This window comes from Cyprinodon tularosa, unplaced genomic scaffold (genome assembly GCF_016077235.1).
Source record: "Cyprinodon tularosa strain WSP-4 unplaced genomic scaffold, ASM1607723v1 ctg721, whole genome shotgun sequence".
In the NCBI taxonomy this organism is placed as follows: domain Eukaryota; kingdom Metazoa; phylum Chordata; class Actinopteri; order Cyprinodontiformes; family Cyprinodontidae; genus Cyprinodon; species Cyprinodon tularosa.
The window spans coordinates 147,772-163,497 of NW_024039476.1; the positions used below are offsets into that span (position 1 = coordinate 147,772).

At 37.3% G+C, this 15,726-nt stretch overlaps 1 protein-coding gene across 28 annotated transcripts in view; it reads right to left on the minus strand.

Annotated features, from left to right (window-relative positions):
- Window positions 1-4,372: 4,372 nt before the first annotated feature.
- Window positions 4,373-15,726, minus strand: part of cacna1aa (calcium channel, voltage-dependent, P/Q type, alpha 1A subunit, a) — a 110,657-nt gene continuing 99,303 nt past the window's right edge. For 18 of the 28 annotated variants that reach the window (XM_038269154.1, XM_038269128.1, XM_038269148.1 and 15 more), the window contains 5 exons: window positions 14,369-14,482; window positions 10,490-10,528; window positions 8,554-8,764; window positions 8,149-8,450; window positions 4,373-5,972 (listed from right to left, as the gene is read on the minus strand). In XM_038269154.1, coding sequence (XP_038125082.1) covers window positions 5,190-5,972; window positions 8,149-8,450; window positions 8,554-8,764; window positions 10,490-10,528; window positions 14,369-14,482 — 1,449 coding nt within the window. In that variant the 3' untranslated portion in view covers window positions 4,373-5,189. The remainder of the gene's footprint in view (window positions 5,973-8,148; window positions 8,451-8,553; window positions 8,765-10,489; window positions 10,529-14,368; window positions 14,483-15,726) is intronic. The other 10 variants (XM_038269155.1, XM_038269156.1, XM_038269152.1 and 7 more) reach the window with 4 other exon arrangements.

Sequence of the window (15,726 nt, forward strand, 5' to 3'; positions counted from 1 at the left end):
AACTAATAAGCACCTTAAAGGCCTGCCAAAGTCTGTTCTAATCACCATAACATTACAGGGGGGAAACTAGTTTACTGGTTGAATAGTAGTGTATCCATATGTTATATTTAAGTTAAGTAGATAAAGTATAAAAACATTATTCAAACAGGTAGGCCCAGTGCATCATCTCATGCTCTTCCTCCTCATTTTATTTATGTTTTCCATTACACACTAAATAAGTGGTTGTCTGGCTGTGCAGCTTTTTTTTTATACTATGTATTAAAGATGTTGATGCTACAAATGTGAGGAAGGATTAGGTCATGGGTGCATAGGGTAGAATCAAACAAACGGGATTGGTTCTAAGGAGAGCTGAGGACACTATGAGTTTACTGAGTAAAACCTGTTTCCAACCAGGTGAGCTCTGGAGAGAATTTTACTACTGTAACAAAAACAGAGGTTGAGTAAACTCTCTTTGTGAAATGAAAAACCTCAGAGTTTCCTTGATTTCAGTTTAGACAACTAAAAAGTTGTCAGAAAATCTACTTTGTGAAACAGGCCCCAGATGTCATTTCTCCAACCCTTCTGAGCTGTGCTACAGTGCAGTTCAGTCACCTGCTGACAAGGTGAACATTGATGAGGTGGCCTGGAAGTGAGGGGAAATGCTACAAGCTCACTCAAAAGTAACTGAGTTTTACTATCATATGGCACCCCCTGGAGGTCACCAATGGTGTTAAAAATCTGGATTAATCACCTGCCTGAGATGGCCAAAAGCCTCTGGCTGCAAACACTGTTACTAGTAGATCTCTGCTGATAGGTGGAATCAGCTGAAAACAGGGAATAAGGAAACACATATTTCCTTATTCAGGACAACTGAATTGAGATTTTTCTAGATTTTACAGACTGGGCATAGTTAGACACCTACACTTAAGATGCAACTGCTTGTTTAGTGTTTGTGGATACCTGACCTCAGAAAAGAAGCATTTTTTCTTTGATTCCTTTAGAAGCAACATAGACATTTAAAAACCTTAAGCACTCACTCGTAGTGAGTGTTTAAACTCATTGTTAATGATTTATGTCTTTACAAAATATTCCTAAAAATAGGTTTGCCACTCTGCTAATTATAATGTGTTTAATTTGGTATTTTACAGCTGATTTGACATTGATGTAATGGAATATTAATATGAGATTTGAATAAGTCTTTGATTTTTTTTTTCAGGTTTCAATGACACCTGGGGTAGAATTTGAATTGTTTAAAGAATTAATTTCGGGTTTCATCAGAATTTTCCATTGAGTCCATTATATTGTCTGCTGGCTAAAACATACATTTCTTCTTATATTAAAAGGTAGTAAAAAATGTGAGGGGGTTATGATTAAAAATACACCTCTGCAAAAATATACCAAGTTTAGGTCCTAGTGTTTATATAGTCGTTTCTGAGCGTAATATAATGTTTGCACTTGAACAAAGGAAAAAAAACTGTTCTCATTATATACTGTTTAAATGTATCTATCATTATAGCTAAGAGCATAAAATCTCTCCTTACAATAAGTAGTGATGGCGCTGTGTAATCAAGCATTTATCAACTTGGCAGTGAAATCTGAATGATTGCGCAGCTTTAGCTCATTGATCACTAAAGTTCATATTTTATCTGAGAGCTATTTGTGTCTTATCCTACTTGGGATCCTACATTTTTGCACTTTTTCCCACTAGATCTTGAACTTCTTTCTTTTACACTTCTGTATGGTATTGTTGACTTACTCGGTTTCAATGGTTCTCCCATAAACATTATATATATATATATATGGCTTTTCCTTGTTTATTTATTGTGATCATGCGCAGTATTGTGCGTCTGGTCAAGTGGTTCTGTACTGGTAATTACATGTTAAGTACTTTTCTTACTAACATATAGATTAAAAGCAAAGTATAAATCAGAAGTTATATATATATAATTTGATTTATTTTTAATTGCCTTAATATACATTTACTTTGTTATGTGTGCTGTAATGCATGGAAAGTGTACATCATCTAAAAAGTTGTCTCTTATCATTACTTTCTATATAATGATATATTTGAAGTAGCAAAACAATTCTGCCTCAATATTAAGGGGGATCTTTAAGATAAGACAATTTTGATTCTTGCTTTTAGCTTTGTGTGCAGACTTAGAAACTTTTCTAAAGAAAAAAATAAAGGAAGAGATTGCAAAAGAAAAAAAAAATCACCTGTGCCAGAAGTACACCTGAAGTTGCTGGGTATCCTGCTCATACTAAATGAGAGTGATTGCTAACATAAGAAAAAACAACTTTTGATTCTTAAAAATCCTATGAAATTATGTCATTAACATAAGTTTAGTCTTAAATCAAACAAAGAAATATGCGACAAATCCCTAGAATACCCAATATTACATTCTGCCCTTGTTTTTACAACATGGTATCGCTGCTTTACCATATTTCTAACTTTTTATTTTTATTTTGGAGGGACAAACAGTTTTAAAACATTTTGAGGGCCTAAAACCATTTGTCATCTTTTTTAAAGGAAAAGTCATATTCAGAATTCAAACTTCTGAAAGTACTTTAAATATGAAATTATAACATGCTCTTCAATAAATGATAAGTGTCATTAATTAAGAGTTACTTTAATTTGAATGTGCTTTACGGGAGACATCCATGATTTGTCAAAGAACACTACTGCCACCTACTGGTTTGTGACGTCACGGTGCGGTATCAGCTGTTGAGCAAGTCCAAATGCTGTATCTGGTGTTTTTCACAACGCGCTATTATCCAACTCCTCTTGAAAACATTCTTCTTCTAAGTGTTTTTACGTGTTTTTTTCTCTGGTCAGAAGTTCGATGGCAAATCAAAGCCGGTAATCCAACGACGAACCCATCCTAGGATCATCATGAATTGGAAAGGTGAATAACTAATTTTTCTTTCTCACTTTTACCCGATGTATTACAACATCCAGCTGCCATGCACGTGGGCATTGTGAGTTTTACTATAGCTCTCGGGAATTTCAATGGTGAAGTGCTCTAGAAATCTTTAATAATAGTTGTTGATTGCAGGGGTGTCTAGTAGCTCAAATGGATTTTTCTTGTAAAGCAGGGAGAATGGTGCTAGGCTTACCGCACTGTGATGTCACTGCGAGGTGTTACTATATTTTGGCAAAAATGGCCAATCCCGGACTTAGCAATCGCAACAAAAATTACTATTTTTATTTTTTACTGATTGACTCGCAAATGTATTACTTGTAGGTATAGATAATGATCCATTGCTCATTCTTTGCTGGCTTTCCCTTTGAATTAAGCTTATAAAGGAAAACTAAATAATCTCCAATGCGTATAGGCTAGCTTTCTGCAGGTGTACCCACTTCAGTTAAAATACATTATGCATCTGCCCACCAGTGGATCTAAATTCCACCTATCGCCAGAGCTCCACTACAGACTCTGTGTCTTTCACCAGACCCATCTCAAGAGAGGACAAGCAAAAAAAACATTCCCCTACAGTATGTCTTAGTGTTTGAGGTCCACCACAGGGTTGAAAAAATGATTACCTGAGCTCCAAATAAAAAAAAAACACAGAACAAAACATCCATGTCATTCTCACAATCAATAATCAAATACAAGCAATTACATTAGCAGTTTATCCATAATTTCCTCAGAGACAAAGAAAAACAAAGATGAAGAGTTTCTCTCCTTTCTGCGCCTTTCTATTGGTCTCTTCTCCTGTGACACCTCTGTTTGAACCCCAAACCCTGGAAGACTTTAAGATTTGAGTTACTGATTTGTCTGACTTTTCACCACTGAAACCACATTACAAAAAAAAAAATATATATCCATGTTAATTTTACCCTGCTACCCATTATATCATAATCACATGATGACCTTCATTACAAAAACATTACTTTCACTAAAAATATGTGCAATTCCAGCGGTGCAAGTGGCAGGCATTTGGCACGGAATGGACAGTTGACAAGCAAGCAAAAAGATTTAGCCTCCCCCCACATAAACCTACACAAACTATCCAATTTCCCCTATAGCCCTCTGTCTTTTGATTTTTAGTGAAAATGAAGGAACAATGAGAGGAATGTCATTCAGAGCACAAAGAGATAAACAGAAAGTATTTTCCAGTAAAAAAGAGAGAAACCCTACAGAGCACAACGGAAAGGGAAGATTAACCCCTTTCCCTCCAAACAGACAGTAGATTCTCATTGTTTGTATCATTAGTATTCTTTTGTAGCATTCATGCAGGATTTCATAAAGTGTTACAACTCCGCAAGTCTTAAAAAAACGAAGCTGCGTGGGGTGCAACAGAAGATTCAAGCTTCGATGTTCTGAAGAAGAAAAGGAGGAAGGGGAAGAAGGAGAAGAAGCAGCCGCAGGAGTAGAAGAAGAAATACTGCAGAAAACAGTTATTTGTTTGTTTGTCGCTGAAATCCATCCTCAACGTTTTCTTTTTTTTTTCTTGGTCATGGTATGAGGTGTGCTTAAAGTTTTTTTGTCTCTGGGAGGAGCGTGTTAAATATCACCAACACACCCATCCAGATCTCTGGCTTTTATTTAGTCAGAGAGGCTTTTTAACACCCCTGAAACAATTCCAAACTCTCCCACCCACTTAGCCGTCTCACCATTTACAGGCAGAGGGCTCTTTGTCAGTTTTAAAAACACAGATGATAAAACTCATCAATATTTAATTGGTGGCTGGGAGGTTTAGATTTGATTATTTTGCAGCTAACCTAACAGTTAGCCTCAAGGAGTTTTAAAAAAGGAAAATAAAAGGTTGTTCCTTTTTCTTTGACGTTAAAGTGTCTTTTATCGAGTCGCAACTCTTGACATCTTGTAAGTGGCTATAGCTCATTGCCAGAGGCATAAATTAAGACACAAAGAGTAGTGTCCATCATTTCTCCTCCCATCCGAAAAAACTGAGCTTTGTCTCTTTTGGCATCAAGAGATGATCAACAATGCAAGGAGAACAAAAAAGTTCTTGCTTCATGTTTCTCCAGAATCAACCTTTACATTCTCACTATGTCTGTTTCATGCTGATACCAATTCTTTCATCCAGTGAAGCGTCCATGTGACACCCCAACTGGCTGGGCTGGCAGAAATAATTACTGGACAAAAAAGAAAGGTTGTGGTTTCCCTTGGCAGTCACTGCTCTGGCTAAGAGCTTTCCATAGTTTTCAATCTATTGATTATACATCCCTCCCTGTTCCCCAGGGGCTAGCACCAATCATCTTCCTCTGTTTTACCATAAGGTTCATGCAGTCCCTTGCGGGGAACCCTTGGATGCCCAGCCGGAGGAGGAACCTTGTGAGGTCCAGTGTGTGGAGGTCCATGAAGGTGTGTGGAAGGTGATGACGATCGATAGCCATTTGGTAGACGGCGCTGAGCAGAAGGTTGAACCTGGTTCTGCACAGGCCCAGTCAGGGCAGTGGTGGGAGGGACTGAGTGGCAGACAGTCCTGGGTGAGGTGCGAGAGGGCTGTGGGTGGGGATTGTTCACAGGGTGAGGCTGCTGAGGAGGAAGGGGATGGGGGTTGTGAGGCTGTGGTTGTGTGGGAGGAGGCAGTGGGTGGTTGGCCAGGGCATGGGGGTGAGGGTTTCCACTTGGCTCGTAGGCAGGGGGTTCATGGTGTGGATCATAGTCCTGGTACTCCTGATCGTAGAAACAGCCATCCCCTTCCATGGAACCTCCTCCTCCACCTGAGTCACCCCAGCGAGGTGGGGGGTGGTGACTCTGGCGGGGTGTGCCATGGTGGGCCATAGGGATTCCAGCTGGGGGTGGACCCTGCCCTTGGTGAGGCTCTGGAGAAAAGTGCCGGGGGCCTGGGGGTCTGCCCTGCAGTCCACCAGGAGGTGTGGGCATGGACTTACGAACTACAGGGGAGTATGTGACGTGGGGTCGGGGTGTGGCAGGTGTCTGAGGCAACTGTCGGCGACCTCTCCGTGGTGTACTGGTTCCCGAGGTCGATGGAACTGGACTTCCGCTGACTGAACTACTGCCCTACACAAAAAGTGAAATAAAGCAAATAAAAAGAACGAACCACAAATTCAAAGACACGACATGTAGAATAAAGCAGAGGATGATGAAGAGAGAGCATAAAACAAACAGAGAAGAAGGAAAGAAACCCAGAAAGACAGAAGATGTAGAATAGAAAATACAAGGTTTAGAGCAACAATAAGAAGAAATGCACCAATCATAATTTTTGTGGAAGAAAAAAGTAAATCAAAGGCATCAAACACCAGCAGAGCAGCAGATAAACAAGAGTGGAGGATGGGGATATAAAGGATAAGATTCCAAACAGCGGCATACAAAGAGAAGCAAGATGTCATGCAGAGGAAAGAACACAAAAGACGGAAGAAGAAAAAAAAAGTTAAAGGGTTGATTTGCAGAACAGCAAACACAGCAGAGGGTAAATATAAAAAACAGAAAATTCATTTGATACACTAGAATTTATTGAGTGGTATTTAACCATTGCATAAAGACTTAAAAGGTCCTGTCTTAGGAAATGAAAATTTTGAGGGGGATGCAAGAAAACAATAGCAGGCTGCAAGTATCAGAAGGCTGGTCACAGTAATAATGTGGTCAAATATACATTTTCATTAGAGATGCAGTGAGAAATTGATTGGGAGCATAATTTCAATTATTTTTAGCTTAATATTTCTTGTCTAGTGACCTGTTAGTTGAAAATAAAAATAACTCTTTCTGATCATTGAAAGCATTGTACTTATTTTCGTACTAGAGGATATTGCAGTATACTCTTCGGTGTAGATGCTGTTACTGAGTAAAGATTTATCATTTTAGGAGTTATTTATATTGTAAACAAACAATTCCTATAAATAATATTTTAATTATTTAATACTGAGCATCACATCTTTGAGTTTGTAAAGCCAGGCCTTCACTAATCTTCAGCTTACTCTAAGCATTTCGAACTTTATATAAGAAGCTATTCCACAGCTAGAAATGTATAATAATTCCACTCATAAGAAATATGTTGGTAAGATTAAATGACAATTAAAACCCAAATTTGACCATGGTATGAATAATTTTGGTAAACAGTGTCAACCCTTCATAATACAAGTTACCGTTTTTGATCCCTTGCATACCCCTTACAAATGGAGTCCCCCCTCAGTGAGATCTAAAGGCACACGATCTATATCCAGCCATTCAGCAAAGATACTGCTACATGGCCGCACATCTTATTTTGGCATTTGACCAATTAGATGAGCCCTTGAATGATATGTTGCCTACTGTAAATTAAGTTGAGAAAAAAAAAGAAAGAAAAGCTAATTGAAAAGTTAATAAAAAATTATATTTATAAACTAAAAAATGTAAGTGCCAGTATCAGCATTAATGCCTCAGCATTAACAATGTTTGCTTCACTCTCAGAGTATTTTTCATGAATTTCTCATAGAAGCACTTTTAATATTTTTCTTAATATATTTCTTAATATATTCGGGCATTTTGGCGTTTCTTGTTATTAAATTGACATCAATTATTTCCATCAAAATATCAAAATTTTTTGAACGTTACAAAGGTAATAAGGTATTGTCCTGGATTCCAATAACACTATTAATCATTATAATTTGGATTTTCAAAGAATTTCACTGAGTGCCCTTTTACTATTATGTCACATTTCAACCTGATTTTCAAATGTTGTTTTATATTATTTTTTGTGATGAATCACAAAGAGTCTAAAAAAGGAATTCAGAATTGTCTAAAATCAATATGTGCAGGTCAAAACTTTTCAGAACTTGCTCTCAAAGTTCACATAGATGCATCTCTAATTTTGTATTTCATTTTTTGCATATTTGTTAGGTTGTCTGAGATATACTGACTTCATCTAACAAACATGCTTAAAAAACATTTTACATTATTATACCCACAATACTGCACACGTTTATGTGAACATTGTTAGGTAACTATTTTTAGAATTTTTGTATAAAACATTGTTAGGTGACATTTTAAGACAAAAAAGCCTCTAATTAAATAGCAGCAGGAAGGAGAACTCTATGAAAAATGTGTTTTGGTTTCAGTTCATCTTAGGATATGATTTATGGCACATTATAATGTGATAATATGGAAGATAGCTGCCATTAAATTAGAAACATCAGAATTAATCAGAATTCTAAAAGGGTTTTTGTGGTACATGCACATCCTAAATGACCCTAAAGCCCACCTGTCTGTGAGGGACGTTCTCGCGGCCCTCACTCGGTGATCGCGACCAGCGCCGTTCCCGGTCTCTTTCTCTCTCCCGGTCATGCTCCCGTTCCCGGTCATGCTCCCTCTCCCGGTCATGCTCCCTGTCCCGGGAGTGCCTGTGTCCATACTCGCCACCTCGTTCTGGCACATAGCGCTCCTTGTCCACAGAGATATGGTGGTGGTGATGATGGTGGTGGTGCTTGCGGTCTTTGGATCGACCTCGGTCACGATCCCTCTCTTTTGATGAGATGTCACCTGACTGGGTGTTAGTGTTCAGGTCTGTGCCCAGACACAGTGTGGTAAAAACACATAGTTAAATTGACAAGCTGTAGTCTTGTATTACCTGACAAATGTAAAGACACATTGATCGGTTTAGTCTTACCTATGTCAACTTCATTGTAGCGACAAAGGGATCTCTCAGACGCTCGATGACTGCGATCCTTTCGGCGGTGTCCATGTCTGGAAGATCTCCCCTCCTCGGGTATTGAGGACTCCATGTGGTAATCATCTCCTCTATCTCTGTGGCCGCGTCCCGATCTGCTGTGGCCCAAAGATGAGGCAGACCTTTTCATGGGACTGTTGTCACTGATGGTCTAAGAAAGAAACAGAACCCGGAAGGTATGAATTGTTTCTACTCAAAACCATTCTTTTTATACAGAGATGGTTGAAGAATGCGTGGATCCTAAATGTTAATCTTCGATGCAAACTCCCTCTTAGATTTTTTCTAAAAACGTATCTAAACTTAGGTATAGCACTAGCAAATGTTACATACATGCTTTTTTAAAATCAATTTTATGGTACATAAGATGTAAAGGTCAGGGGCCTGCAAAGCAACCAATACAGCCTGTGGAAATTTCATCATATGAAGCCAACTTTATATCTCTAAATATATATTTTTAAGATGATAAAATATTAAAATCATGATTATGGCTACCTAGAAAAATACCTAAACCCATGTTTAATAATAATAAAGACATAAAGCTGATAAAATTGCAAACATTTGCTAACAATCAGGGTTAAATGCTCCAGATGAAAGTTTTTTGCCATCAGTGCTGGGGCTTGTCAAAAAAATAAATAAATTGTCAACTTAAGCAAAGATTTGGAAGCGTTTCTTAAATTACAGGTTTTATGTTTTAATAATCTTCTACGTATTAGCAAGAGAGTATTCTTTTTGATAAGAGTTTCACAGAGAATACAAGGTTTCAGTTTCATTTTAGATGGAAATATTCCAGATTTAAACATCTTCAAGCTCTAAAGCTATATTTCTCAAACTAATATATAATTAATAGAGACAGTTTACAACAGATGTCTCATTTTAAGGCTGTACTGATTTCAACTTCTGACTTTTCTGCACTGCATTAGTGGCACCTCTAAGGGGGCAGAGGTTCGGGTTTCATTAAAGGATTACTTACAAGTAATTGCAGTCCCCTGATTTAAAAAAAAAAAGAAAAAATATACAAAAAATACAATAAAGGAGATATTGCTAAACAGCCATGCCTGTCATGCTAATTTGACTTGCTTTAAGAAAAAAAAAAGAGTCATTATAACAGAGTCATTACAACTTGCAGCACTTTACCATCTTCATTCAGAATTGTCCTAAAAATTACACATTCCAGGTTGCAAAAACTTTTTCTTTTTTCATTCAATGGGTGCTTCCCTAAAGCCATGCATGTATCGGAATTTTTAGAATTAATTTGGTGTTTTTGTTTCCTCAGCAGTGCTGAGGCCTTTGTTTCCAAGGAAGGACAGAATGGACAGTGTATAGGGTACAAAACTGATAAAATCTCACTTCATAAGCAGATACCTTTAGCGGTCAGCTCACCAAGGTTTTAATAAAACATGTCAAACAATTCCAGCCTCACTGTTTAAAGCTATATTTGTGTTTTTCGTACTTTATTTCTCTCAAGCACACATGCATACACATTTTTTTTCTTTTGAAACACATTTTCTTCATGCAGGTTAAACAGTTGTGAGTGCACGCTCGGACACAGATCCGGGACCATTAACATCATTACAGTTAAGCAGACAGGCTTCAGAACAACAAAGCAGTGGCAGCAGCTGAGCAAATAGAGACGGAGTTATAAGATCCAGAGGAAAACGTTGGTATTACAGTAAGAGCGGTCAGGCAAATTCCTAACTTCAAAACCAGTTTGAAGCTTGACTGGAGTAAATTATCATGTTTTTATAACTCCGCCTCATATAACTTTGGCCTTTAATGATCCATGATAGACACAACATGGGGACATTACATATGATGAATAAGTTATGGAGGTTGAGAATGGTTGAAAGGAACAAACAACAGAAGACAAGGTACATACACTGAGGTTACTGCCACGGTGCTTCCCTTTCCTCCGCTGCTGTATGAGCACAAAGAAGACACGCATACACACAGAGCCACAAATACACCAAAGGTATGGTCACACATGGAGGAAACCCATGAAACCAATAGAGGGGTAAAGAGAAAATTAAATGGAAGATGGGGATGGTTTGATAAACCATGAGATAGGATAGGATATACCAAAAACAAATAAAGGAAAAAGAGATGTTAGTGAGGATTTTCAACCCAGATAAGATGGAGTGCCACAATGAAGGAAACAAAGAGGGACAGAAAGAGAAGGAGGGAAAGATTAGACACTTAAGCAGCTGTGAAAATGAAAGAAAAAGAACACTTCCAAGAAATACTACTACAGTCACTCAAATGATCACTTACGCATAAGTTTGATTGGCTAAATTAAATTTGCCCTTCTCATTTTAAGTTTGTTAGAAGACCATATCTCTGTTTTACTGCAGGCAAAGACGTTTTATTTCTTCACCTTACAACCGCAAATCTTAATGTGTTTTAATTGGATATTATGTGCAAGACCAACACAAAATAGTTAGCAAATTCCTTTACAAATAAAAACTAAATAGTATTCATGCAGTTTATGCTGAATGTTTTGATATTCATGATAAATTTAGGTAAAATATTTTTTTCTGTTTAAGCAGGGAACACACTATTTGATTTTGGGCCAATTGTAACACTGATTCCCACTCAGAACAAGTCTGTGCCGATCTGCTCCAGATGTTGTCATTTGGTATGCTGAATCAGCACCAAACCTTGTTAGTGTGAGATGGGGTGAAGTTCACGCTCTGCAAGTGTGTGACTGGAACCAAGCCGACCTCATTGGAGTAAAACTTAATAATTTTCTGAGACATATCTGGATGCAGATGGGCAGTGCAGACTGATACAACAAGCCAACTGCAAAAGCATGTTTTAGCTTAAAAAATTAAATAAAAAGAGACTGAGATGGACAACATCTGTAAACTAACTATTTTTTTCACTTTACCCAGATACATAAAAATGTACAAACATAGATAAAAAACAAAACAGGGGAAAAAAAAAAAAAAAAACCCAACTGGCTCATGATAATAACATTATCCATTTCATTTTTGAGCTGAACATATTTTAAACTGCATCTGTTTTATTTTGTAAAGGAGTGACACAGCTTTTTCCCAAAGTCTGAAAATATTTTCTCTTATCGCCCCCTGCTGGTATCTCTGTTCCATCAGAATGTTGCTGTGGCTAGTATTACTATAGATATCCTGTAGTTAATGATCCCTCAGCAGTCAGCAAACATGTAAAGCATGTAACTCCAAGTGTTTACATCAGGAAATAAAAACATGCTAGTATGATTTCCTACTCTTTTCAAAAGCTATGTGAGAGTCTTACAGTGTATCCCAGGCTATAACACTTTCCAGGGGTCCTCAAAGAGTTTACGGCAGGCTACAGATTAGGATGATCTAAACGGTGACTGCCAATCTGAAATGAGCCGATGTCACACTAATAAAATGTAAATATAAAATTGTGATTTATTTTTTTCAAAAAGACTTACTCATTTCACATTGTTTTGTTGTTCTTGAGAACACTTTTATTTCATATCAAAAACAATGTTTTTATTATTAATTGATGTTATACTTGCCACAATATGATTGATTTTGTGCTTGACTGTATGTAATTAGCAAACATCAGTCCATACATTTAAACCCATTACTGCAAGTCTATTCCTGATTTACACTTCCAGAAAAAAGAACAAGCTTCTGCCAACTGTTCTTTGTGTTAATATCTAACTTAATAAGACTTAATCTGAAATGACTTAATTGATGGCTGGCATTCTTGCACTTATGGTCCCCCCTCCCCAAAAAATAAAAAATAAAAATCAATAAACTCTGGACTTTGTGGGGCCTACAAAACATTAGCCAATGTACTTTGCCTACTGTCAAAAGTGGATTGGCTACTTGTTTGTCAATCAAACATTTTACATATGTGCCTCCAGCACGTTATCTACGGTAACAGCCATTCAAAAGGCCCTTCCCAGTCAAACGGCAGCCGAATGGCAGCCCACTTCCCTGCATCTCCCGGCAAAATCCCCTCCAACTTCCAGCCACTAGAGTGACGCCCTCCTTCTCATGGGCATGCATACTTTTTTTTTTTTTTCTTTTTTTTTTTACAATGAATCCACTCTTTTAGTGATCCTAATGTCCACAAATCATAACAGAAAGAATGTTTTAGTACAAATATTGATGTTTAAAAAAGAATTGTAGAGGACCAGCCCAGGTCCCATCAAGGGAAGTGGGAAAATTTTGACTGGCTACCACTGTATGTACAGTAAGCTTCAAGCGTAACTTATACACTGTTTGGCTAGCATTCTGCTGTTACGCCAAAGCACGAAAAAGTACTCCTATGCTTGTTTGCTGCTTTAACACAGCTGATTCTGATGATTACAGTTCAGCAAAACCCTGATAATCAGCTTTCATTGCTTAGAGACTAAAAGGTTTTACTCAATGAATACCACCTATACTTCCATCAACTCTAACCAGATTCCCTGTCCATGCTAAGGATTTGCACCCCATAACCATGATGTTAACATCGCCCTACATCAACATGGGGATGGTATGTGAAGGTTAGTATGCCATGTTAGATTTTTTGCCACACATAGTCTAAAGAACGAACTTAGACTAATTCTGTGGCCTAAAGTTTATCTTTCCTTTAACTTAGATTTTTCTCCAGGTGCACAACTATGTTTGATGATACAAAAATGAAGCTGTGCTAAATACAGAGCACACTTTTAATCATTTATAGAAATATTTCTAACTATTTATTTTCTTTCCACTTCACAATTATGGCTTACTTTGTGTTGATCTTTCTTATAAAATCCCAGTAAAATATAAGAGATTACGGATGTAACATGACAAAAAGCTAAATGGTTAAAAGGATTATGAGTAAGTTGCAAGGTATCATAGTTTTGTTAACTCAAAAATTGCATTTAAGCTGAGTCCTTGAGTGTCTGAAAGAACAAATTCCACAACACATTCGTGACCACAACAGCGATGACAGCTGGCAAAATACCAAGATGTGTGGATTTACATACACAGATACGCACACTTAAATTTGAGACAGCAGCACACAGAAAAGCAACAGGACCAATATGACTCTGAGGGCACACTGAGAAAAAAGGAAAACCTTCAAAGCAAAAACATGCACAACACTCACACCTGCACACATAGCCACACGTGTTTAACCACAGAGCATTATGCTTGTTCTCCTCCAAACAGCGGGTTACAACCTTCAGCTGGAACGGAGAAACTGTTTAATAAATAAAAATAAATTGAAGGATGGGATCCTAAAAAAAGACAAAGAAGAAGTAAATAAAAAAAAAGTTTAGCAAGAGAACTACTGTATGTGCGTGTTTATAAGGAGTTTTGTGCGTGGATGACAACCAGAGCACCCGCAGATACATGAATCATGATAAAATGTATGATGGTGTGAGATGAAAAACAAGACAATCATGAATAAATACATTCATGCAGATGAAAGGGTAAACTGATATCAAGAGAAGGTCTGATTTAGACTTGCTTAGTAGAATCCTAGCAAGGAGGAAGCAGCTGGTAAAACATATATATATATGTTTTGACCAGAGTTATCTCAATGAATGACAGTTAGTGACATAGATTTTTTTCTGATTAAACATGAACCATTATGTAAAACAAAAACCATCAGTTGCAGCAATTTGTCCCCTAACCTGTTTCAGTCTGGGACCTAAAGAGCTATTTTAGCTCAGACCTTATAACATGTAATAGGGGTAAATAAACACAGATGAAGCACATGCATGATGGAGGAGAAAACACATAGACAGTGGAGAGGTGGAGATGCTGCTCACTTGGTTGTCGCCTGGTAGGCGGGGCATGGAAGCGGCCCTGCCGTGGCCTTCCATTGGTGGAAATTGCTCAGTATCCGAGATACCATCTTGCCCCATCTCTCTCATCTCTACCGTCTGTAAACAGAGCAGGAGAGCAGTAGATGGCGTGATTGGCTGCCATGATAACTAACAGGGGAACAGTTGGAAAATGTCTGATACAGAGGCGAATTTAGAGAGGTTTTGTATCGCCATTGACAGATGTAACAATAATTTTAAAGAAATGATGGAAGGTACACCCCAAGCAAAAGCGGCCATCTACTAATGATAATGAGAGGAGATTTTATGTGTTTTAAGGAATTCATGATACATAAAGAAGTTTTGGAAAATATTGCAGGAATGGATTTGAGGAGAAACTTATTTTTCAACTTAAGGAATTTATGAGAGAAACAACAATAGAAAAGTTATCTGAATCCAGTGGTGACCCGCTGAAGGCAGTTAACAATAATATTATAAAGAAAAAAAAAACACTTCTGGTCAATGAAGTCAATACAAATGAAGCATCTTGTTTTGTCTCATATAAATTTGGAATATAGATAACCATTTTTTTAATTATGTTGCACAGGTCTCTATTTTTAATCTGTATGCGGCTTAATTCAAACCTTTTCAGACATCTGTTGACCAGGGTGCAGGGGCTGCTATGCATGATAAAAATGTCTTTTAGGAAACTGATTAGATTTTCGAGCACAAGAAACATGGACATGAGTCACTTTAAAGACAAACACAAGATAGATGCATGGTGCTGGGTTTCAAGGAGTTACAGAAAGATTCAAAATGTATCAGAAGAGTATGATTTTGAAAATGAGAGAGTATAAAACATGTAAACTCTGAGCAAATGGGACAATAATAGGAAAATTACCAGTAAAAGACCAGTAAGGGTAGCACAGTAGGACTTCTCAACCTTGAGACTTTGTACCAAGAAAGCTTTAGTTTATACAGAGCACAAATAGGGGATGGGAAACCAGCATTCAAATATGGAATTAAGGAAATTTTATATAGACCTAAATTATAATAACAGACCTTGATTTAAATTTAGATGTAAATAAGTAAGTAAAGCAGTGTTTTTATCCTGGAAGGATTTTATGCTTTTACAGTCTATCATTGTGATCAGTACTTCTAATGTCGGAATGTAACAGTAATGTTGGGCTTTTAATTGTTTTTAAATGTTCTTTTATCAGGGGTGGACTGATAAAACATAACTTCAAAGAATTTAAAAAACAAGGACTGACTTGCAGTTTTTTTCTTTTTTTTTCCCCACACACTGTCATCATTCTACATGCAGGCTCAGATAAAAACATGTGCATCTTAATGAAGTGAAAAGT